The sequence below is a fragment of the Salarias fasciatus genome, chromosome 16, assembly GCF_902148845.1.
Source record: "Salarias fasciatus chromosome 16, fSalaFa1.1, whole genome shotgun sequence".
Classification (NCBI taxonomy): Eukaryota; Metazoa; Chordata; class Actinopteri; order Blenniiformes; family Blenniidae; genus Salarias; species Salarias fasciatus.
The window spans coordinates 179,606-204,633 of record NC_043760.1 but is presented as its reverse complement, the minus strand read 5'-3'; the positions used below and the strand labels follow the sequence as shown (position 1 = coordinate 204,633).

General features: G+C 51.4%; 1 protein-coding gene across 1 annotated transcript in view; it reads right to left on the bottom strand.

Annotated features, from left to right (window-relative positions):
* Positions 1 to 25,028, bottom strand: part of LOC115403254 (adenylate cyclase type 5-like) — a 154,728-nt gene that overhangs the window by 19,398 nt on the left and 110,302 nt on the right. The window contains exon 2 of the mRNA XM_030112112.1: positions 1,912 to 2,061. Within this exon, the coding sequence (XP_029967972.1) occupies positions 1,912 to 2,061 (150 nt within the window). The remainder of the gene's footprint in view (positions 1 to 1,911; positions 2,062 to 25,028) is intronic.

Genomic DNA, 25,028 nt, shown 5'->3' with positions numbered 1-25,028 from the left:
GTTTCCACCCAGCAAGGACCGGAACTCCATCCTGATGGTCGTGGTGGACCATTACAGCCGGTGGGTGGAGTTATTCGCTTTGAAGGATGCAAAGACGCCCAAAGTCTGTAAGATTCTCAAGGATGAGATCTTCACCCGCTGGGGAGTCCCTAAGTACCTGGTGTCGGATCGTGGTCCCCAGTTAACGAGTCACCATATGGTACGGCTGTGTGAGTCCTGGGGGGTGACCCAGAAACTCGCAACAGTCTACCACCCCCAGACCAACATGACAGAGGGGGTCGACCACACCCTGAAGACCTTGATGGCCTCCTTCGTCAGGGACCACCACCAGGACTGGGACAAAAGGCTGCCGGAGCTCCGGTTGGCCCTCAGTACAGCGGTGCATGAGTCCACGGGTGCAACTCCAGCCATGCTGGCTCTAGGAAGGGAACTGAAGGGGCCTCTGGAGAGACTTGTGGGGAGGGCACCAGCACCACACACAACCACACACCAAACCCTGCACACACACACACAGCTGCAGGAGGAGGTCAGGAGACACGTGGGCGCTGCTAAAGCTAGGCAAGCCAGATACCATAATGCACGACGCAGGGATGTACACTTTGTGATCGGTAGTCTGGGCCGGGTCAGGTCGCACCCACTGTCGAAATCATCCGTAAAGTGCTCAGCCAATTTTGCGCCACGATGGACGGGGCCTGCGATGGACGGGGCCTGCGATGGACGGGGCCTGCGATGGACGGGGCCTGCGATGGACGGGGCCTGCGATGGACGGGGCCTGCGATGGTTGAGAAAAGGTTAGGCCCTTTGAATTACCAAGTACGCGGGGTGACGGCTAAAGGAAAGGGGGACACAGTTAGTGTGGTCGACATGAAGCCCTGCTTCAGTCCAGATAAGCCGCTGGCGGGGGGGGGGGGGGGGGGGGGGGGGGGGAATGTAACGACCGAGGAGGTCCCCTCATGTTTCACCCAGAAGGGGTGATAAAAAGGTGAAGCAGCGCACCTGCTTTGGGGGGAGTGACGTCACACGCCGTCCTGGAACTCACCTGCCGGAGGAGCGAGGCCGTGGAGCGTTTACCAGGGAGGATCGGTGCCACTGTGGAATATATAACTTGGTGTTTTTGAGATCTACTGGATTACGGGCTGGAGAGGAGGAGCTGTGGAGACCAGCAGACTGAGGTCTTGCCGGGGCGTGAGTAATTAACGGCCGCGGGCCACTCAGTCGGTCCCCATGAAAGGACATGAGACCTGGACTTTGGGGGATCTTTGGGCTGTAAAAGACAGGACTTTCTTGAGCCCTTTCTATTTATTTCTGGACTTTCTGCGTTGTGCAGCATTATCTGTTGGGTTTATAGGAGGAGCGCTCGAGCGACGAGTTTGCTTGTTTTCTGTTTGGGAGAGGTTTTTTTTCTAGAATAAATGCTGCTTTATGTTACCCATCTTAAGTTCCTCTCCTGCCTGTTAATCACCCCTGCTGGTTGGTGTTTTCCACCCGTGACCTCTTTAATCGTAGTGGCAAGATCGCCTTGGAAATAATAGGTGAATTGTTACAGAATGTGATTCGATCTTATCCAAGGTAGCAAGTATACGAAATGCAGAAAAATGCGATATAAATTTGGGAGCAGTTTGGGGGTTCAGCTTCTTGCTCAAAAGGGGAGGTGGGGCATGGATCCTGCAACGTATTGTACCATCTGAGCCGCTGTCATGTGAGGTGCTCAACCTTAGCCGGGAGGAACTTCTGTGTGTGCGTGGCTCGGTTGGGAGATCAGCTCATCATCCAATGAAAACATCAGTCTCGTGTGAAGCTGTTGAATAAGAACCCAGTTGCTCCCAGAGCATGTTTTATTGAATGTGGCTAACAGTGTAAAGTACTACAGACTGGAATGGAGGGTGATCTCCAGCCAGACATGCGTCCTACCTGCTGTTGGTTCTCCCTCTGCGAGTGGAGGCGAGCCTGTATGCATTCCCTGGTCTCCTGGAAGGCCTGCCGCTGTGAGCCCTCAGCAGGGTAATGAGTGCACACTCCCACGATGTTAGTGCAGGAGAAGATCAACACGTTGGACACTATCTGTGGAAGAAGGCATGAGAGACAGTTTCCAGGTGAGCAACAACACCTGATACTAGACTGAAAATGATGCTTGAATCTGCAGCTCTATGTGTATTGTCTACAAGACCTTGGCAGAGGGAAATTGGAAGTTAATGTTCCAGAAGGTATGAGGAGAGACTGGTGTGGAATTTGTTATCATTTTAAAATTATCTGATTTATATTTCATCTTTGCTGGTGTTTCCTCCCTATATTTCTGTAGTACATCCGCGCTTGTGTAGCTGTTTTTAACCTGGCAGGAAAAACTGTGTTTTTATTTAATAAATGTTCTGAAGAAACAGTGCTGGAGTGTCCGGAGCGGGAGAAGACACTATGTAATCGAGTCAACACACCCTTTATGGTGTATAGAGTTATCAAGCTAGGTACACTACTAGATGAAAACTGTACACTTGTATTGCATGTGGAGTTGAAATGACTCACACCTTGATAGAGTCACTCTGAACCACCATGGACCAGTCACACCTCCAGAGAGCCACTCTGAACCACCATGGACCAGTCACACCTCCAGAGAGCCACTCTGAACCACCATGGATCAGTCACACCTCCAGAGAGCCACTCTGAACCACCATGGACCAGTCACACCTCCAGAGAGCCACTCTGAACCACCATGGATCAGTCACACCTTGATAGAGTCACTCTGAACCACCATGGACCAGTCACACCTCGATAGAGCCACTCTGAACCACCATGGACCAGTCACACCTCCAGAGAGCCACTCTGAACCACCATGGACCAGTCACACCTCCAGAGAGCCACTCTGAACCACCATGGATCAGTCACACCTCCAGAGAGCCACTCTGAACCACCATGGACCAGTCACACCTCGATAGAGCCACTCTGAACCACCATGGACCAGTCACACCTCCAGAGAGCCACTCTGAACCACCATGGACCAGTCACACCTCCAGAGAGCCACTTGAACCACCATGGACCAGTCACACCTCGATAGAGCCACTCTGAACCACCATGGACCAGTCACACCTCCAGAGAGCCACTCTGAACCACCATGGACCAGTCACACCTCGATAGAGCCACTCTGAACCACCATGGACCAGTCACACCTCCAGAGAGCCACTCTGAACCACCATGGACCAGTCACACCTCCAGAGAGCCACTCTGAACCACCATGGACCAGTCACACCTCGATAGAGCCACTCTGAACCACCATGGACCAGTCACACCTCCAGAGAGCCACTCTGAACCACCATGGACCAGTCACACCTCGATAGAGCCACTCTGAACCACCATGGACCAGTCACACCTCCAGAGAGCCACTCTGAACCACCATGGACCAGTCACACCTCGATAGAGCACTCTGAACCACCATGGACAGTCACACCTCCAGAGAGCCACTCTGAACCACCATGGACCAGTCACACCTCGATAGAGCCACTATGAACCACCATGGACCAGTCACACCTCCAGAGAGCCACTCTGAACCACCATGGACCAGTCACACCTCCAGAGAGCCACTCTGAACCACCATGGACCAGTCACACCTCCAGAGAGCCACTCTGAACCACCATGGATCAGTAACACCTCCAGAGAGCCACTCTGAACCACCATGGACCAGTCACACCTCGATAGAGCCACTCTGAACCACCATGGACCAGTCACACCTCCAGAGAGCCACTCTGAACCACCATGGACCAGTCACACCTCCAGAGAGCCACTCTGAACCACCATGGACCAGTCACACCTCGATAGAGCCACTCTGAACCACCATGGACCAGTCACACCTCCAGAGAGCCACTCTGAACCACCATGGACCAGTCACACCTCCAGAGAGCCACTCTGAACCACCATGGACCAGTCACACCTCCAGAGAGCCACTCTGAACCACCATGGACCAGTCACACCTCGATAGAGCCACTCTGAACCACATGGACCAGTCACACCTCCAGAGAGCCACTCTGAACCACCATGGACCAGTCACACCTCGATAGAGCCACTCTGAACCACCATGGACCAGTCACACCTCCAGAGAGCCACTCTGAACCACCATGGACCAGTCACACCTCGATAGAGCCACTCTGAACCACCATGGACCAGTCACACCTCCAGAGAGCCACTCTGAACCACCATGACCAGTCACACCTCGATAGAGCCACTCTGAACCACCATGGACCAGTCACACCTCCAGAGAGCCACTCTGAACCACCATGGACCAGTCACACCTCCAGAGAGCCACTCTGAACCCACCATGGACCAGTCACACCTCCAGAGAGCCACTTTGAACCACCATGGACCAGTCACACCTCCAGAGAGCCACTCTGAACCACCATGGACCAGTCACACCTTGATAGAGTCACTCTGAACCACCATGGACCAGTCACACCTCCAGAGAGCCACTCTGAACCACCATGGACCAGTCACACCTCCAGAGAGCCACTCTGAACCACCATGGACCAGTCACACCTCCAGAGAGCCACTCTGAACCACCATGGACCAGTCACACCTCCAGAGAGCCACTCTGAACCACCATGGACCAGTCACACCTCCAGAGAGCCACTCTGAACCACCATGGACCAGTCCACACCTCCAGAGAGCCACTCTGAACCACCATGGACCAGTCACACCTCAAGAGAGCCACTCTGAACCACCAGGGACCAGTCACACCTCGATAGAGCCACTCTGAACCCACCATGGACCAGTCACACCTCGATAGAGCCACTCTGAACCACCATGGACCAGTCACACCTCCAGAGAGCCACTCTGAACCACCATGGACCAGTCACACCTCGATAGAGCCACTCTGAACCACCATGGACCAGTCACACCTCCAAAGGCCACTCTGAACCACCATGGACCAGTCCCACCCTCCAGAGAGCCACTCTGAACCACCATGGGACCAGTCACACCTCGATAGAGCCACTCTGAACCCACCATGGACAGTCACACCTCCAGAGAGCCACTCTGAACCACCATGGACCAGTCACACCTCGATAGAGCCACTCTGAACCACCATGGACCAGTCACACCTCCAGAGAGCCACTCTGAACCACCATGGACCAGTCACACCTCGATAGAGCCACTCTGAACCACCATGGGACCAGTCACACCTCCAGAGAGCCACTCTGAACCACCATGGACCAGTCACACCTCGATAGAGCCACTCTGAACCACCATGGACCAGTCACACCTCCAGAGAGCCACTCTGACCCACCATGGACCAGTCACACCTCCAGAGAGCCACTCTGAACCACCATGGACCAGTCACACCTCCAGAGAGCCACTTTGAAACCACCATGGACCAGTCACACCTCCAGAGAGCCACTCTGACCCACCATGGACCAGTCACACCTTGATAGAGTCACTCTGAACCACCATGGACCAGTCACCCTCCAGAGAGCCACTCTGAACCACCATGGACCAGTCACACCTCCAGAGAGCCACTCTGAACCACCATGGACCAGTCACACCTCCAGAGAGCCACTCTGAACCACCATGGACCAGTCACACCTCCAGAGAGCCACTCTGAACCCACCATGGACCAGTCACACCTCCAGAGAGCCCACTCTGAACCACCATGGACCAGTCACACCTCCAGAGAGCCACTCTGAACCACCATGGACCAGTCACACCTCCAGAGAGCCACTCTGAACCACCATGGGACAGTCACACCTCGATAGAGCCACTCTGAACCACATGGACCAGTCACACCTCCAGAGAGCCACTCTGAACCACCATGGACCAGTCACACCTCCAGAGAGCCACTCTGAACCCACCATGGACCAGTCACACACCTCGATAGAGCCACTCTGAACACACCATGGACCAGTCACACCTCCAGAGAGCCACTCTGAACCACCATGGACCAGTCACACCTCCAGAGAGCCACTCTGAACCACCATGGACCAGTCACACCTCCAGAGAGCCACTTTGAACCACCATGGACCAGTCACACCTCCAGAGCGCCACTCTGAACCACCATGGACCAGTCACACCTTGATAGAGTCACTCTGAACCACCATGGACCAGTCACACCTCCAGAGAGCCACTCTGAACCACCATGGACCAGTCACACCTCCAGAGAGCCACTCTGAACCACCATGGACCAGTCACACTCCTGAGAGCCACTCTGAACCACCATGGACCAGTCACACCTCCAGAGAGCCACTCTGAACCACCATGGACCAGTCACACCTCCAGAGAGCCACTCTGAACCACCATGGACCAGTCACACCTCCAGAGAGCCACTCTGAACCACCATGGACCAGTCACACCTCCAGAGAGCCACTCTGAACCACCATGGTTCCGCCGCTCCCGGCGTCCCGGCTGGCCGCTCTCGGCGGCACAGCGTGCGGATTGCCAGCAGCACGCCGTGCTCTCTGGTCAGGAGACTGGAGGACAAACTGTGGTCGTGGTGACTGACGGGTTCGAGGTGGATGCTGTTGTTGTTTGCCGTTCTGTTTGAAGTGGCTAGCTTAGCTACAAGCAGGCAGAAGTTGTTTGCTCATGTGATCACGTCACAACGAATTATGGGAACCGTAGTCAAGACAACAGACTGACTACCGGGTGGTCTTTATGACCGTATTTTCTGCAAGGCACACTGTTGGGTTTTGAGAAAGCTAGAGGCTTTTATGTGCGCCTTATAGAGCGGAAAATACGGTAGGTTAAATGCCACAGACAGGAACTTCTCCTGTCCTGTCCTAACTGGATGCAGTGATTAATCCGATGAACCTGATCATCCCTGAAGAATATCCCTGAGGAATATAGGCTAATAATCATTCATTTCTTTTGGTCTTTCTGCTTTCGGTTTTCAGCTTTAGTTTCCTCATTTTTTTGGTTTCGGTTTCGGCCAAGAATTTTCATTTCAGTGCATCCCTATTTCATAGTTTTCCCGTGGTTGCGCTGCTTCCAGACATGTTTTTTTCATATTAAATCATTTAACCAATCAGATTTCAGGTATCACCTGTTGCTATGGTCAAAGAAATCTGCCTGAGGCCTTCACAGTCCATTCCTGATGGCGCAGTAAAGTAAAGTGAAGCGTCAAGCAGACAGTTGCTTCAACCAATCAGACTTCGAGTTGACGACTCAGCGCCTTCTAGCTAGCGTACACCAATAACAGCAGATCCAGGCCTTCTGATTTACATTCACCAAGAGATACAGTAGGTGGCGCTATGCACCTAAGTTGTTGGTCTCTGTAGTGTTATGATAATAGGGACGTAGGAACCTTTGATGAGGAGAATTGTTCCGGGGGGATGGTTTTAATAAAGCACCCATTCAAATGGAGAAGTCTCGCGTGTCTCTCACTGAGCTGAGCTATTTGGATATAAACTGCACATCGGCCAGCTGACAGTCTCCACCCGCAATTATTCCAAAGAAGAAGAAGAAGACGAAGCAGAAGAAGACCTGAAGAGAATTAAAACTTATGCCAGAAATACCACAGGGCAAGCTGGACTTTCAGTTCTGGCTTTGATGGCAATGGAAAAGGATCTGCTGATGGAACTGAAACGCACAGATGATCTATACGACAGAGCAAATGAACTCTCTTTGAGGAAGGAAAGGAGGATGGATTTTGTTTACAGATAATGGGGATTCTGGTGAGTAAAATGTTCCTCTTTTCCTAAATAATATTGCTGTTTTATTAAGTTGTTGATGCTCATTGTATGTGCACAGATGTAGTAGGAGACTTGTGCACTTCAGCAAAGGCATTTATTCTGGCTGCACAAGTATCTATCTGCTGTGCAACAACTCTTTATGTGCATATCTGTATAATGAGATGTTTTTTTATAGACATAAAGTAGTTATTGAGAGGTGGATTGGTTCAGGCGGATCTGTTCTGAAGGCCTTAGTGTGAAATGCACGGTCTGCCACTGGTACAAACCACTGCACGAGTTGCTGTATCGAGCATTCTGCACAGAATCTCGCAGTTATCAAAATAGATTGAAAAATGAGCTGACATAACATCTGCAACAACTTCCAAATATTTCTAAGTTGAGTTTATTCACTCAGTTTGTAACTGAAACAGGACAGCTCAGTGTGTGAAGTGCAGATGATTTTTACAGACCAGACAGTGACATTCAAAATGCTTTTCACTGAAAACACTGGTCACTCGTCCGCTTTATCAGATTATTCCTTTTAAGAAAGGTAAATGACTTAATATTAGTTTGAAGGATCGACTGATCATTGGCCAGGCCGATTTGCACCTGTACAAATGATCCATATCTATCAACTACCAATGAGTTGGTTATTTTCATTTATACTTTTTTAACAGTCCAGCTCAGGTCAGGCCAAACAATGAATGCTTCAGTTTCTCTCTGTTTCATCAGTATCTGCAGACCAGTCAGTCTGCTGCAGTATATAGAACTGCACATACTGATATCATGGTAAGGGTATTTTTGTGTAGCACTGGTACATCGTTTCAGCAGAAGCCTAAAAAACTAGCCTGACAATGTCCAAACGCAGCCAGCTCCTGCCAGCTGCAGCGGGCTGAAGCAGGCGCTGCAGCGGGCTGAAGCAGGCGCTGCAGCGGGCTGAAGCAGGCGCTGCAGCGGGCTGAAAGCAGGCGCTGCAGCGGGCTGAAGCAGGCGCTGCAGCTGCAGCAGTCGCAGCGGTCCCGCCCACACACTGCCATAGAACAGCATGCATCAGATCAGGCCTTTCAGCAGGTCAATACAAATACTCCCCAACAGCGGTCTTATTCTATTAATACTTCCAGCACTTCCAGGCCTCATTTGGAAACGTATGGGCTTTTCCACACCACGGATGGGGAAAGTGAGGAAAAGCAGAAAAGCAGGACTCGCATGTTTTTAATGCACATATCACAAACAAGGGTAAAAGAAAAAGAAAACCTGCAGAGTGAACCTGATTGTCTCTGTCTTAATAAAAATCACATTATCAAAGCAGAATATTTCCATTTATTTCCCTGAGCGGTTCCTGGGCGTTGTTCTGACTCATTTTCATGTTGCTTTAAACCTGGTTCAAACAGCCAAGGGCAATCAGAGGGTAAACTGAGCCCAAGGTCCCACAGTGGCCCAGTACCTGTGCTTGCTATGGTGCCTCCAAGCTACCTGCTGCTCAGATTATTACACACAGGTGAACTTTCCACCGAAGACAGGATAGCAGCAGAGGAGAGCTCTGTCATGTAACACCGGAAGAAAAAAAACAAAATCACCAGTTTTTTGAATGCACATCTTATTTGTGCGATATTCTGATACATAGAAGCCACAGCAGCAATCAGCAGCAACCAAGAAAAAGAGTTCCCAACAGCAGAGAAAGACTGGCTTTCATTCATATCTCTGTTCAAAGTGCAAAGAGGTCACATTTGTAAGCACATGATGGCTCTCTGCCACAGACAACACAGAGATTCATGTGAACTCTGATGTAAGTAAAAGACATGAAATATCGCAGTAAGCATATAACCTGCTTTCATTTTAGCATTTCAAAGATTCAATACAAGGTGGCATTTCTTAGAAAAACTGCTTCACTTTGTTAATGCTGAATAAATATGTACTTGGGGAATAATCCAGTCCCTATAGTACAAAAGTAGTACAAAAACAAAGAACGCAATTCTGAACCCCCCCCCCCCCCCCCCATAGATAGCTGCTGTTTGGAAATGAAAATATGAGGGGGGACCGGAAAGAAACCGGACTGTGTTTATAAAATTAAAACAAGAATGATTTCAGATTCGTGGTTGTTCGATCTCGCTACAGCAGGTTCTTGTGCAGATCTCTGCAAATTATCATCTCACAAAGTTCCACAGGGAAAGCACAAACAGCGCCGACGTCAACACAGCAGGACCCGCTTCTTCGTTAAAGCACAAAATGGCGGAACACATCACTAAACGCGATCAGCGCGCAAGCATCAGATTCTGTTTTCTGCTGGGAAAAACAGCGTCAGAAACACTCAGCATGGTCCAGGAGGCGTATAAAGACGGTGTCCTGGGGAGAACGCAGGTTTCTGAATGGGATGGTGCTTTAAAAGGGGCCAAATGTCCACTGAAGACCAGCCCCGCTCCGGACGACCCGCATCCTCACACACGCAGGAAAAGAGCCGCGAGGTGGAAGCCGTGGACTCGGCTGACAGGCGAAGGACGATCGGGGAGGTGTCCACCTTGACGGGGGTTCCGTGGAGTTCCTGTCAGGAGATCCTGTCCCAGGATTCAGGCTTGCGGCGGGTCGCAGCGAAGATGGTTCCGGGCGTCCTCGCTCCGGAGCAGGAGGCGGCCGGCGTGGATGTGTGCCGGGAAATCCTCCAGCACATTGAAGAGGATCCTGGGCCGCTGGGCAGAGTCCTCACGGCGGATGAGACCTGGCGTCACGCCTACGATCCCGACACGAAGCAGCGGTCGAGCCAGAATCCCGGACTCCCCTCGGCCGAAAAAAGCACGCCAGTCCCGGTCAGCGGTAAAAGCCATGCTGATCTGCTTTTTCGATGGGAAAGGGGTCGTCCACAGCGAGTCTGTGCCGCCTGGCAGTCTGTTCACCAGGACCACTACATCCAGGTCCTGAGGGGCTCCGAGGAGCAGGGAGGCAGCAGCGTCCGGAGCTTTGGCGGGACGGCGAGTGGTGGCTGCACCACGACAACGCGTCGGCGCACCGGGCCCTGCGTGGAATGCAGTTCCTGGAGAAAAACAGGATGACCCTGATGCCTCATCCGCCCTATTCGCCGGATTTAGCCCCGTGTGATTTTTTTTCTCTTCCCAAGAATAAAAAAAGAGCTGAAGGGGCGGAGATCTGAGGACGTCGAGGAGGTTAATCAAAATCAAATCAAAAGACGCACTGAACGGGATCAATACGCACAAGCTTTCAAACACCTTTGAAAGCTGGAAAACACGGATGCAACGGTGTATTCAAACCAGCGGGGATTACTGTGAAGGCGACAGCTTTGAATAATTGTTAAAATAAAACAAATGAAAAGTAATAACCAGTGTCCGGTTATTTTCTGGTTCTCCCTCGTACTTGTTGTGATGTGGGTCCTCGTTTGTTGTTGCAATGATGGCACAGCTGATGGTAGATGGCGTTGAGGTTTTTTCATTTTCCCAAAACGTAATCCCAAAGTGCAGAAACAAAAGTAAGCGCACAGAAACGATTTATACTATTTACAGTAAAAAAATTGGAAGAAAAGGAAAATTCTTGAAAAGGTCTTTAGTTACCTCCACTGTAACACTTTAAACCAATGCTTGCAGGCTCTCCCTCTCTACTGGTGGAGGTTGGCCTCCTTTTAAACCCCACAGGCCCCTCCCTCCGGGTAATTAACAAGGAAAATCATAGTTTTCTCCCACAAAACATAATTCACCATCACAATAAATTCACGATAATTTCCCCCAAAATATATAGAAACAAACAGTTGTAGCACTGCATCTCAAAATACGTCCGCAATAAAATAAATTATTTTGATGCCAAAATCGACACCTTTCGGTGACATCATTATGACATCACTTCCAGGATTCCCCCTCTGACGGGACATAAACAGGAAGTGAGCACGGCGCTCGGTTTGCCAGTAGGAGGATGCGAATGGGACGTGAACTCTGGTGAAAAGTTTGCAAGGCGGAAAGTTTATGGAATGGAAGATGATTTGGCAGTGGTTGAGCGTGCACCAGCGACTACTGCGGTGAATCACAACGTCCAAATATGCGGGGAACGGAGCAGACGAACGGAGAAAAGACAACAGGTGAGTGTTAATGTGGGTTTTTAATGTGCGCCGGCGCTGCTGAGGAGCGGAGCGCCGCGGTCCACGGCGCGAGCCGCTACGCCTCCTGTATGAACCATCAGATAGGTTAACAGGGGCGCCGCTCTGAACGTCGGTGCGCGGCGCGTCCTGTGAACCAGGCGTTTGTCCCCCCTGTCGGCGGGCCTGCCCAACCATGTGAAAGACTCCCCATCTCTCAGTGATAAAGAATCCTTTAAAAAAACTCCTGGATCCAGACAATGATCCGGATCATCACCAAAATTTAATGGATTCTAAGTTAGCCCAAGACCCCCCTTTCCACTAAGTTTCATTGCAATCTGTCCATAACTTTATCTATAATGTTGCCAATAAACCAGCCAACCAACAAACCAACAAACCGACGTGATTACATAACCTCCTTGGCGGAGGTAATAATCTCCAATGATGCTACAACACATTGTGTTTCAAGGAATTGTTAAAATCGTTGAGTCTTATTGAATCAAAGTACCACATTACCACCAACGCAAGGTTTTGTAGAAAATGCATGAGCTTTATTTTGAGTAGAAAGCCAGTAAAAGAAACAAAGAGGTTTCTGCTTAGTGAAACACCACCTCCAATGAGATGATTAAATTGATCTGGAGAGCGAGCCCCCCCCAACCCCCCACCGAGCACACTGAGGCACATTGTGTGCTCTGAGGATAAATACGGGTCATGTGCAGCAAGCTGAGAGCTCCAGCCTCGTTCTGCAGGGCAACGTTCCCCGAGGTCAAAGTCTCTCATGTGAGGCGTCTGCACTTATTCCACTTCCCATGAATATGTTTTTCACAATGACTAAGCTCCACTGTCCACATGTTGTATTGAACATGACTGTATGAAATGTGATTGATATTAAAACAATAAATCCTTTTCCGTCCAGTTCCTGTTATGTGTGTGTTCAAGTTGCTTTAGGTTAGGGAATGTGTAAAAACAAGTTCTGGTTCAATCATGGTTATGATGTTTTTGATTTAGCTGTTTCATAGATGTGAGTTGAAAGGATTTGTATTAGTTTGAGCTTAAAAAAACACACTGGATACACTTTTTTCTGGTTGCTTCCTCAAAACATTGCTTCAGTGTTTGAATATTTTACTTTAACTTTTACTTTGACAGTTTAGGTTGGAAAAAGTGTTATCAATCCGTTTGATCAGCATGTTTTGATTTTTCTGATGTAATTTCACAGATTTAAGTTGAAATTGATGAAAGTAATAAAACCTTTCCAAACTTTGTGATTAAAAACCTTTCAGGTTAAACTGAACTTGTTTGGAGGTTCTTACTATGAGTTATACAGTTATATCAAAATAACTTTAATTTGCATTTGCCTTGCATTTGAGTTTTTAGAAAATAAAGAAATTAATGAGTTTTTCCATATTCAGTCTTTTCAGAACACAAAATCATCTTAGAAACTTGTTTTACACCAATATTGATATCGGTTAATATTGGCTATCAGCCACAATATCGGGCACTGATATTGGTCAAAGTGTTCATATCAGCTCATCCCTAATTTTTTAGCAAACTTCACTAAACCAACATACGTGTGTAAATGTACAGACTTGGAAAAAAGTTTCAGTGAAATATGTTTTTCAGTTGACATATAATGTCATTAATTCATCGACAAGTCAATATTAAGCTGTCATAGCTGATTAGAAACCAGGTTTATTTGCTGATATTGTCACACAGGTCGTTAAGTGATTGATATTTAATGCCAGTACAGCTACATTTGGTATAATGCACGGAATTTATCTTCACTCATGTGGACTGGAACTACATCTGAGGACTGACTGCATGCTGGGAACATGACTCAATTCATGAGGCTATACAGAATGACTGCTGACGTGCATTATGCACTGTGTGTACACATGATGTGTGTGTATGTGATGCACTCAAAACGTGTGATTACACTTATGCATATAATTTATAATTTGTTTTATGTTTATATCAAATCACTGTATCATCAGTGCAAGGACACATTCATTGTGATTAATGTGGCATTCATTGTGATCTATGTAAAAGAAGAAGAGCGGGACCAAAGAGCGCTGCTGTTGTCCCGACCAGGCCGCCCGCCTCCTCAGAGGAGTTCTGGGAAGGAATGTAGATGGTTCGTGTCTTCACTTCTGTTAACATTTTTCTTGTATTTTCTAGGTCAGTGCAAATCACACAGAATCACAATCAAAACTTAAGTGTCTTGTCGCCCGAGAGGGATGTGCTTTGCGCATGTTTTTTTTCTGAGTTAATCGAAGGAATGAATGAGTGAGTGGAGACGCTCAGCTCAGAAACGTGGGTGAATGTGTGCACTGCACCATTTTACAACATGAGACGTCCTACTCTGACTTTACACTTCTGTGGCTTGATGCACTTATAAAACCTCATGGTCTGTTGCATAAATTAGTATTTGCGATGCTGGGACGCTGATTACTCTGATTACTTGACACGTGTTACCTGTAATCTTTGTGCGGTTGTAATATGTTATTGTTCAGACTTATTGCAAAGATACAGTGTGTTAAATGTGAAGAGATTCCAACCTCAAATACAATATATGTGTGACTTAACTGTTAAGATTGCACTACATTTGATACCAATTTCTGGTAGTTATGAAACCAGTGTAGAAACTGTAAATAATCGAACAAATACTGTCTAATGCTTGTGATGGAACTGAGATGTGATTGTTAAAAGGATCCCACTGTTGTTCTGGACGGACTAAAAACTGAATTAGAAACAAAAGGACACTGAAACAGACAAATGTTAAGGACAAGATAAATGATTGAGGTTATGGATTTTATGATTGTATTTAATAAACAAAAAAAAAAAAAGCAGGAGTTTTGAGAACAAATGCAGACGGTCGTGTCTTCACTTTTATAAACACTTTTCCTGTGTGTTCCAGAGAGCCAAGGGAGGAGCGTGGGGAGGGTGATTGCGATCAGCTGTGCTTGATTATTGATTGTCCCTACTCCGACCCCTCCTCCCCCCATGGCCAGGACAGGCTTAAAGGCAGGACAGCAGAGCGAGACGGACGGCAGCGGCGCCATTCAGGGTACAGCAGGCGTCCGGACAAGCTGCAGGACTCTGGAACTGGAGGCTGCCTGTAAAGAGGGCTCCAGCGGTGGCTGGGGTTGGTTCTTGGTGTCACCTGGGGTCAGTTGGAAAAGGCTCCCAGGTGGCGAGTTGTTTGTTAAAAAAAAAAGAAAAATTCAACTCACCATGGGCGAGGTTCTCCCTGTGCTGAGGACGGCCAGCATGCCGTCACACTGGATCTCTGTGTATCTCCAAAGTGGAGAACAGCACATATAGGCCATGACGCATTCTCTAATCCCCGACGAGAGGACGAGGTCACGCAAAATCTGAGAGCAAACAATGCAGGGTAACATCCCAGCTGGCCTCAAAGACACTGTTTGTTAGTGTTTCTGAAAGTCTCAGCTGATGCTTTCACTTCTGCTGGAATATCCTTTGCAAAACAGCTTAGATTCATCAAATAAAAAGTAGTCCGATAAGTCATGCATGGTGCATAAAAACAATGTACAAACTCTATCTATAAATAGCTTTTATACAAGTTACCACAGTGAACTCTGACCTGAAATCAGCTTACAAGCACATCACAGTACTTCAACTGCTTACCTAATAATAATAACGATACCAATTATTATTAGTGTCATCATCAGATATTCACTTTGCATAGTGTGCATGGAGAGGAGGGAGGGAGTGAGAGGTGAAGGGAGCAGGTGGGGAGGAGGAGTGGATGTTCATTTGGATGAGATTTGAGCTTTGCTTTGAAGTTAACTGACGTTTCAAGTTTGGAGAGGAAGGTGGAGTGGTGGGTGGTGCTGAAGGCAGCAGAGAGGTGGAGGAGGGTGGAGTGGTGGATGGTGCTGAAGGCAGCAGAGAGGTGGAGGAGGGTGGAGTGGTGGGTGGTGCTGAAGGCAGCAGAGAGGTGGAGGAGGGTGGAGTGGTGGATGGTGCTGAAGGCAGCAGAGAGGTGGAGGAGAGTGGAGTGGTGGGTGGTGCTGAAGGCAGCAGAGAGGTGGAGGAGGGTGGAGTGGTGGGTGGTGCTGAAGGCAGCAGAGAGGTGGAGGAGGGTGGAGTGGTGGGTGGTGCTGAAGGCAGCAGAGAGGTGGAGGAGGGTGGAGTGGTGGATGGTGCTGAAGGCAGCAGAGAGGTGGAGGAGGTGGAGTGGTGGGTGGTGCTGAAGGCAGCAGAGAGGTGGAGGAGGGTGGAGTGGTGGGTGGTGCTGAAGGCAGCAGAGAGGTGGAGGAGGGTGGAGTGGTGGGATGGTGCTGAAGGCAGCAGAGAGGTGGAGGAGGGTGGAGTGGTGGATGGTGCTGAAGGCAGCAGAGAGGTGGAGGAGGGTGGAGTGGTGGATGGTGCTGAAGGCAGCAGAGAGGTGGAGGAGGGTGGAGTGGTGGATGGTGCTGAAGGCAGCAGAGAGGTGGAGGAGGGTGGAGTGGTGGATGGTGCTGAAGGCAGCAGAGAGGTGGAGGAGGGTGAAGTGGTGGATGGTGCTGAAGGCAGCAGAGAGGTGGAGGAGGGTGGAGTGGTGGATGGTGCTGAAGGCAGCAGAGAGGTGGAGGAGGGTGGAGTGGTGGATGGTGCTGAAGGCAGCAGAGAGGTGGAGGAGGGTGGAGTGGTGGGTGGTGCTGAAGGCAGCAGAGAGGTGGAGGAGGGTGGAGTGGTGGATGGTGCTGAAGGCAGCAGAGAGGTGGAGGAGGGTGAAGTGGTGGATGGTGCTGAAGGCAGCAGAGAGGTGGAGGAGAGTGGAGTGGTGGATGGTGCTGAAGGCAGCAGAGAGGTGGAGGAGGGTGGAGTGGTGGGTGGTGCTGAAGGCAGCAGAGAGGTGGAGGAGGGTGGAGTGGTGGATGGTGCTGAAGGCAGCAGAGAGGTGGAGGAGGGTGGAGTGGTGGATGGTGCTGAAGGCAGCAGAGAGGTGGAGGAGGTGGAGTGGTGGGTGGTGCTGAAGGCAGCAGAGAGGTGGAGGAGGGTGGAGTGGTGGGTGGTGCTGAAGCAGCAGAGAGGTGGAGGAGGGTGGAGTGGTGGTGGTGCTGAAGGCAGCAGAGAGGTGGAGGAGGGTGGAGTGGTGGGTGGTGCTGAAGGCAGCAGAGAGGTGGAGGAGGGTGGAGTGGTGGGTGGTGCTGAAGGCAGCAGAGAGGTGGAGGAGAGTGGAGTGGTGGGTGGTGCTGAAGGCAGCAGAGAGGTGGAGTGGTGGGTGGTGTGAAGGCAGCAGAGAGGTGGAGGAGGGTGGAGTGGTGGATGGTGCTGAAGGCAGCAGAGAGGTGGAGGGGGTGGAGTGGTGGGTGGTGCTGAAGGCAGCAGAGAGGTGGAGGAGGGTGGAGTGGTGGTGGTGCTGAAGGCAGCAGAGAGGTGGAGGAGGGTGAGTGGTGGATGGTGCTGAAGGCAGCAGAGCAGGAGTGGAGGGTGAGGGTGGAGTGGGTGGAGGTGGTGGCTGAAGGCAGCAGAGCGGTGGAGGAGGGTGGAGTGGTGGGATGGTGCTGAAGGCAGCAGAGAGGTGGAGGAGGGTGGAGTGGTGGTGGTGCTGAAGGCAGCAGAGAGGTGGAGGAGTGTGGAGTGGTGGGTGGGCTGAAGGCAGCAGAGAGGTGGAGGAGGGTGGAGTGGTGGGTGGTGCTGAAGGCAGCAGAGAGGTGGAGGAGGGTGGAGTGGTGGATGGTGCTGAAGGCAGCAGAGAGGTGGAGGAGAGTGGAGTGGTGGGTGGTGCTGAAGGCAGCAGAGAGGTGGAGGAGGGGTGAGTGGTGGTGTGGTGCTGAAGGCAGCAGAGAGGTGGAGGAGAGTGGAGTGGTGGGTTGGTGCTGAGGCAGCAGAGAGTTGAGGAGGGTGGAGTGGTGGTGGTGCTGAAGCAGCAGAGAGTGGGAGGCGGTGGAGTGGTGGATGGTGCTGAAGGACAGCAGAGAGGTGGAGGAGGGTGGAGTGGTGGATGGTGCTGAAGGCAGCAGAGGAGGTGGAGGAGGGTGGAGAGTGGTGGGTGGTGCGTGAAGGCAGCAGAGAGTGGAGGAGGGTGGAGTGGTGGTGGTGCTGACAGGCAGCAGAGAGGTGGAGGAGGGTGGAGTGGTGGGTGGTGCTGAAGGCCAGCAGAGAGGTGGAGGAGGGTGGAGTGGTGGGTGGTGCTGAAGGCAGCAGAGAGGGGAGGCGGGTGGAGTGGTGGGTGGTGCTGAAGGCCGCAGAGAGGTGGCGGAGGTGGAGTGGTGGATGGTGCTGACGCAGCAGAGAGGTGGAGGAGGGTGGAGTGGTGGTTGTGCTGAAGGCACAGCAGAGAGGTGGAGGAGGGTGGAGTGGTGGGTGGTGCTGAAGGCAGCAGAGAGGTGGAGGAGGGTGGAGTGGTGGGTGGGCTGACGGCAGCAGAGAGGTGGAGGAGGGTGGAGTGGTGGTGGTGCTGAAGGCAGCAGAGAGGTGGAGAGGGTGGAGTGGTGGGTGGTGCTGAAGGCAGCAGAGAGGTGGAGGAGGTGGAGGGTGTGGGTGGTGCTGAAGGCAGCAGAGAGGTGGAGGAGGGTGGAGTGGTGGGATGGTGCTGAAGGCAGCAGAGAGGGTGGAGGAGGGTGGAGTGGTGGGTGGTGCTGAAGGCAGCAGAGAGGTGGAGGAGGGTGGAGTGGTGGGATGGTGCTGAAGGCAGCAGAGAGGTGGAGGAGGGTGGAGTGGTGGGTGGTGCTGAAGGCAGCAGAGATATCTATCCAGATGATTAAACTGCAAACATTTACAAAGCTGTCTTTTCTAAATATGTCACCAACTTGCTTTCAAGCGGCCCTGTCAGCATCACAGAACTAAAGCCCAGTGAAATGAAGGTCATCTGATGATTCATGCCTCTGAAGAAGAAAGACAAGCCCACCAGGAAACATGTTAAATTTTTCATCCAATGCTTCAAAAGAGAAGACACAGCAAGGGGACACCGGCTAACTCCAGATTCTTCCAAATATAGCGTCCACAATTCAAAACAGGCTGCATGCCACTCCCCGTGTCCACACCTCACGCTTCGATCCTCCCAAGCTTCCCAGAGTCTGACGGCACTGGACACATATCTGCTTTCAACAGCAAAACAGAAACGCCAATATCCATCCAGGACTTTCTAACCAACAGACCCCAGACTGTGAGACTTGGTCCCCACCTCCTCCACCTGAGCCTGAGCACCGGATCACCACAGGGCGGCGTGCCGACCCCCTCCTGGACTGCTCTACACCCACGACTGCAGTCCGGCCCCCCAAAGCAACACCGTCATCAAGTCTGCTGACGACACCACGGTGGTGGGACGGATCTCACAGGGAGACGAGGCGGCCTACAGAGACCAGGTCCAGAGGCCGACCACCTGGTGCTCTGACAACAACCTGGCACTGAACACACAAAAACCAAGGAGATCATGGAGGACTTCAGGAGGAACAGGAGCGACCCCCCCTACATCCACACATTCAGGTTCCTGGGGGTCCAGATCTCCGATGACCTCTCCTGGACGGCCAGCGTCACAGCGGTCATCAAGAAGGCCCAGCAGCGCCTCCACTTCCTGAGAGTCCTCAGAGGACCAGGCTGGACCGGGAGCTGCTGCTGGCCTTCTGCCGCTGGTCCATCCAGAGCCTGCTGACCTGCTGCCTCCCCACCCGGTCCGGGACAGAGGGAGGCTTCAGAGGACAGTCCAGGCTGCCCTCTCCCCTCCCTGATGGATGTCTCCTCCCCCCGGGTCCTCAGCAGAGCTCGTAACATCATCAGGACAGGCCTCCCCCCCCCCCGGGGCCAGCTGTTTGCCCTGCTGCCCTCTGGCAGGCGCTACAGGAGCACTAACACTAAAACAGACTGAAGAACAGCTTCTTCCCAGAGCCGTCACCATCCTGACCCCGGGTTTACAACGACCTGGTCCCTGGTGCTGTGATATTTATGCCTGCCACTGCGGCTGCTGCTACTTTTTATGTATTATTTATGCTCTTTTTTAATTTATTTTATTTGCACTGAAGGAGAAGCTCTCCAATTCCGTTGTACTTTTGTATAATGACAATAAATTCTATTCTGATTCTGATTCTAAAACAATAATCTAGATCTCCTTTAGCATAGTGGCCATGTTACCAGGGAAGCCCTGAGCTTACAGAGGGAAAGAGGCAGACTGAGGGCCGGCGCCCAAATACTGCGAAACAGCTGCGCCGCGCCGTGCAGGTCGCAGCACTCCGCAGCACTCCGTAGCACTCCGCAGCACTCCGCAGCACTCCGCAGCACTCTGTAGCACTCCGTAGCACTCCGTAGCACTCCGCAGCACTCCGCAGCACTCTGTAGCACTCCGTAGCACTCCGCAGCACTCCGTAGCACTCCGCAGCACTCCGCAGCACTCCGCAGCACTCCGTAGCACTCCGCAGCACTCCGCAGCACTCCGCAGCACTCTGTAGCACTCCGCAGCACTCCGTAGCACTCCGCAGCACTCCGCAGCACTCTGTAGCACTCCGTAGCACTCCGCAGCACTCCGCAGCACTCCGCAGCACTCTGTAGCACTCCGCAGCACTCCGCAGCACTCTGCAGCACTCTGTAGCATTCCGTAGCACTCCGCAGCACTCTGTAGCACTCCGTAGCACTCAGCAGCACTCCGTAGCACTCCGCAGCACTCTGTAGCACTCCGTAGCACTCCGTAGCACTCCGCAGCACTCCGCAGCACTCTGTAGCACTCTGTAGCACTCCGCAGCACTCCGTAGCACTCCGCAGCACTCCGCAGCACTCCGTAGCACTCTGTAGCACTCCGCAGCACTCCGCAGCACTCCGCAGCACTCCGCAGCACTCTGCAGCACTCTGCAGCACTCTGTAGCACTCCGCAGCACTCCGCAGCACTCTGTAGCACTCCGCAGCACTCCGCAGCACTCCGCAGCACTCTGTAGCACTCCGTAGCACTCCGCAGCACTCCGCAGCAATCACGCACCCATTGAAGTCAATGAAGTGGCAGAGCGCCCACTGCCTGTGCGAGTGCTGCGGCGAGCGTCCGCCCGCCGCCGTCCTGCGGACCGCTCTCCGCACCACTTCGGTCCAGGTCTATTGTTGCCGAGGCGCAGCGGAGCCGGAGTCCATTTCCCATCATGTCAAAGCAGCAACAGGAAACCAAAAGAGAGCAACATCCGTTTTATCACAACAAATGACTACAGAAGTTGACTTTTTATATTCCCAGGCATATTATTTATATACATATCTATATAGATCACTACTGAAGCTGTCACACAGGTTTTTACATGTAAATAAAAGCGTAAATATACACTTTTATGGATGAGTGTTTTATTTTGAAGCCTGAACACGCTCTGGCGTCGCAAAACAGTGAGTAGTGAAGTTTTTAAACTGGAGAGCAGCATGGCTGACGAAGAGAAACTGATCCTGGAGGAACAAGACCCAGAATCCTCTCTGACAGCAGTCATCCTGTTTATAAAGACGCCAGCAGGAAGGAGAACTCTTGGGCAACAATGGCTGAAGTTGTTGGCGTGAGCGGTCAGTAACTTGTAACGATATGAAGCGCCTGTTCAAACATGTTTTCATGGAGATCGTCATGGAAACATAATCCCACACATGCGCTGAGCGCATGTCTGGTCAAAAGGCGGAGTGCGGAGACCGTACTGCATCAGGTGGGCGCTCTCGTACGGCTGCGGAACGCTGCGACCTGCGCGGCGCGGCGGAGCCGTTCCGCAGTATGCGGGCGCTCAGCGTGAGACGGCGTCCTCCAGTCTGCCTGAATGATGAAACCAGATGAGTCTGTCCTGGGATGGCTCGTCCTCCAACAACACTTCACATGCTTTCTTTTGGCTGGTAGCACTGAAAATCTTTTGTTGACCAGACAACTAATAGAAACCTCAATTGTATGGTGTTCCAATAGCCAGTCATCAGGAAAAGGGTCAGATATGACATCTGTCCCGATTCAGTTCAATTCAGCTTATTTGTAGATCACCAAGTAGTCATTTCTAGACACTTTGACATACAAAATCCAACAGATCCACATGAGCAAGCATAAGCCACTGTGGAAAGGAAACACTCCCTTTTAAAAGGAAGAAGGCTTTGCAGAACCAGGCTCAGAGGAGGAGAACCCTGCAGAACCAGGCTCAGAGGAGGAGAACCCTGCAGAACCAGGCTCAGAGGAGGAGAACCTGCAGAACAGGCTCAGAGGAGGAGAACCTGCAGAACCAGGACCAGAGGAGGAGAGAGCTGCAGAACCAGGCTCAGAGGAGGAGAACCCTGCAGAACCAGGTTCAGAGGAGGAGAACCCTGCAGAACCAGGCTCAGAGGAGGAGAACCCTGCAGAACCAGGCTCAGAGGAGGAGAACCCTGGAGAACCAGGTTCAGAGGAGGAGAACCCTGCAGAACCAGGCTCAGAGGAGGAGAACCTGCAGAACCAGGCTCAGAGGAGGAGAACCCTGCAGAACCAGGCTCAGAGGAGGAGAACCCTGCAGAACCAGGCTCAGAGGAGGAGAACCCTGCAGAACCAGGCTCAGAGGAGGAGAACCCTGGAGAACCAGGCTCAGAGGAGGAGAACCCTGGAGCAACCAGGTTCAGAGGAGGAGAACCCTGCAGAACCAGGCTCAGAGGAGGAGAACCTGCAGAACCAGGCTCAGAGGTGGAGAACCCTGGAGAACCAGGTTCAGAGGAGGAGAACCCTGCAGAACCAGGCTCAGAGGAGGAGAACCTGCAGAACCAGGCTCAGAGGTGGAGAACCCTGCAGAACCAGGCTCAGAGGAGGAGAACCCTGCAGAACCAGGCCCAGAGGGGGAGAACCCTGCAGAACCAGGCTCAGAGGAGGAGAACCTGGCAGAACCAGGCTTCAGAGGAGGAGAACCTGCAGAACCAGGCTCAGAGGAGGAGAGAGCTGCAGAACCAGGCTCAGAGGAGGAGAGACCTGCAGAACCAGGCTCAGAGGAGGAGAACCCTGCAGAACCAGGACCAGAGGAGGAGAGAGCTGCAGAACCAGGCTCAGAGGAGGAGAACCCTGCAGAACCAGGCTCAGAGGAGGAGAACCCTGCAGAACCAGGACCAGAGGAGGAGAGAGCTGCAGAACCAGGCTCAGAGGAGGAGAACCCTGCAGAACCAGAACCAGAGGAGGAGAACCCTGTAGAACCAGGTTCAGAGGAGGAGAACCCTGCAGAACCAGGCTCAGAGGAGGAGAACCCTGCAGAACCAGGTTCAGAGGAGGAGAACCCTGCAGAACCAGGCTCAGAGGAGGAGAACCCTGCAGAACCAGGACCAGAGGAGGAGAACCCTGCAGAACCAGGACCAGAGGAGGAGAGAGCTGCAGAACCAGGCTCAGAGTGTTCCTGTGTGCTTTTGCACATTTGTGGTTAAGGGTTATGATAGATGGGATGATGACTGGGGGGTGATTATTTATAAGTAAGTAATCTATACATATATAGATTAAGTAATAAGTAATCTAAACATGCATACATACAAGGGGGTACCCAAAAATTCCCGGAATTAAGTCATAAAACAATAATAATAATGAGTTTGGACTTCTGGCCGTCAGATGTGCTGCAGGTAAGCCTCGTGCACATCTGTGAGAAAGCTGAGCTCCCAGAGTGACACTGACGCCTGTCAGGCGCTATTTATAGCAACAGAGTGCAGCGGCGGTCTGCGATTTCTCCAAAATGGCGACATTGACTGTGAAGCCAGAGCAGCGCAAACATTAAATTCTGCTTTTTGCTGGAAAAACAGCAGCAGAAACACTCAGCTTGTTGCAGCAAGCCTACAAGGATGCTGCTCTGGGGAAGACTCAGGTCCATGAGTGGTCCGGGGGTTTGAGAAGGGCCAGATGTCGGCGCGTCAGGTCCGCTCAGCGTGAAAACAATGCTGAGCTGCTTCTCGGCTGTCCAGGGTCTCGTCCACAGCGAGTCTGTCCCTCCAGGTCAGACTGTAAACCAGGACTACTACAGGAAGTCCTCAGACGCTCCGTGAGGATGTGAGGAGGAAGCAGAGCGTCGTGGCGGAGTGGAGCCGGTTGATCCACCACCACAGAGCGCCAGCGGACACGGCGCTGCGCCTCACGCAGTTTCTGGAGAAGAATGAGATGAATCTCCTCTCCATCCGCCTGATTCTCCAGATGAAGCCTCCAGGGACTTTTTCTTGTTCCCCAGGTTGAAGAAGCAGCTGAAGGGACAGCGGTTTGCAGATGTGGAGGAGGGGACAGACAAATCGCAGCCGGCAAAAAATGGCACAATTACGCACGGGTCTGATGACGCATTGGTGAAGTGGGAGACACGGCTGGAGCGCTGCATTAATGCGGATGGAGATTATTTTGAAGGCGACGGTGATGTTTTATTTTGAAATGTCAGAAATAAAAAGTTAGAATCGAATTCCGGGAATTTTTGGGTACGCCCTCGTACCGTCAAGTCAGTAGCAAGTGTGTGGTCTTTTAATACCAGAAAGTCTGGCAAGACTGGGATTTTAGGTTATTCCTTGATGGCCTGAAGATGGATCATATAGTCCCTGCTTAGGAATGCAGTCGCTGATTGTAAATGCGCCACTCAACAGCCACCTTTCGCACTTCTTTTCACTTGTAAATGCAGCCGATACTGTTCAGCTTGTTGGCTCATGCACACCTCTCATTTCGGAGGGGGACGCTTGAATAGAGCCAGGACGTACTTAGGGCTTCCCTCCTTAGTATGGCAGAGAAGATTATTTTATAAACACAATGACTTCGTTAGTCATCACAAATTGGGATGTAACTCCAAGGGATTGACGGGGACCCAGTTGAGACTGAGGTTTGCCGCAAACTCCAATGTTTGGAGTTCCTTTGTTGCAAACTGCATTTCGGCGTACAATTCAAGCAGACACAGCAACATAGAAGAACAGCATGTGACCTGAAGAATAAATGTTTGCTAAGTCTTGGACGAGGTTTGAGTTTCATTCTTGTTGAACCCTATACTGCTGAAGGAGAGTCAACACATGAAGCAAGACAAAGGATCAAAACTCGCCTTCAAAGCTTCCTCTGTTTCGTCAGTATCCAGATGCTTCTTGCCATTCAAGCGTGCACAGTTGAGCACGCAAAGGAACCAGAGGAGGATTGGTTTATGGGTATCCCTGAACTAAAGGCTTTCATTGCAATCGTCATCTGGCGAGGGGTGAGAAAAGTTCTATCATTGTCTGACAACTGGTCAGAGCTGTATGGAAACAAATGGATCATGGCAACAATGTCTAGAGACCGCTTCAAAAACATCATGCGTCAGCTATGCATTGATAGCAAGAGCACCCGGGCTGAGCGATTGCAGACAGACAAGTTTCAAACATTTCTGAATTGTGGGAATCATTTTGAAAGAACTTCGTCACTTTCTTCAGACCTGGTCGTCACATCACAATCGATG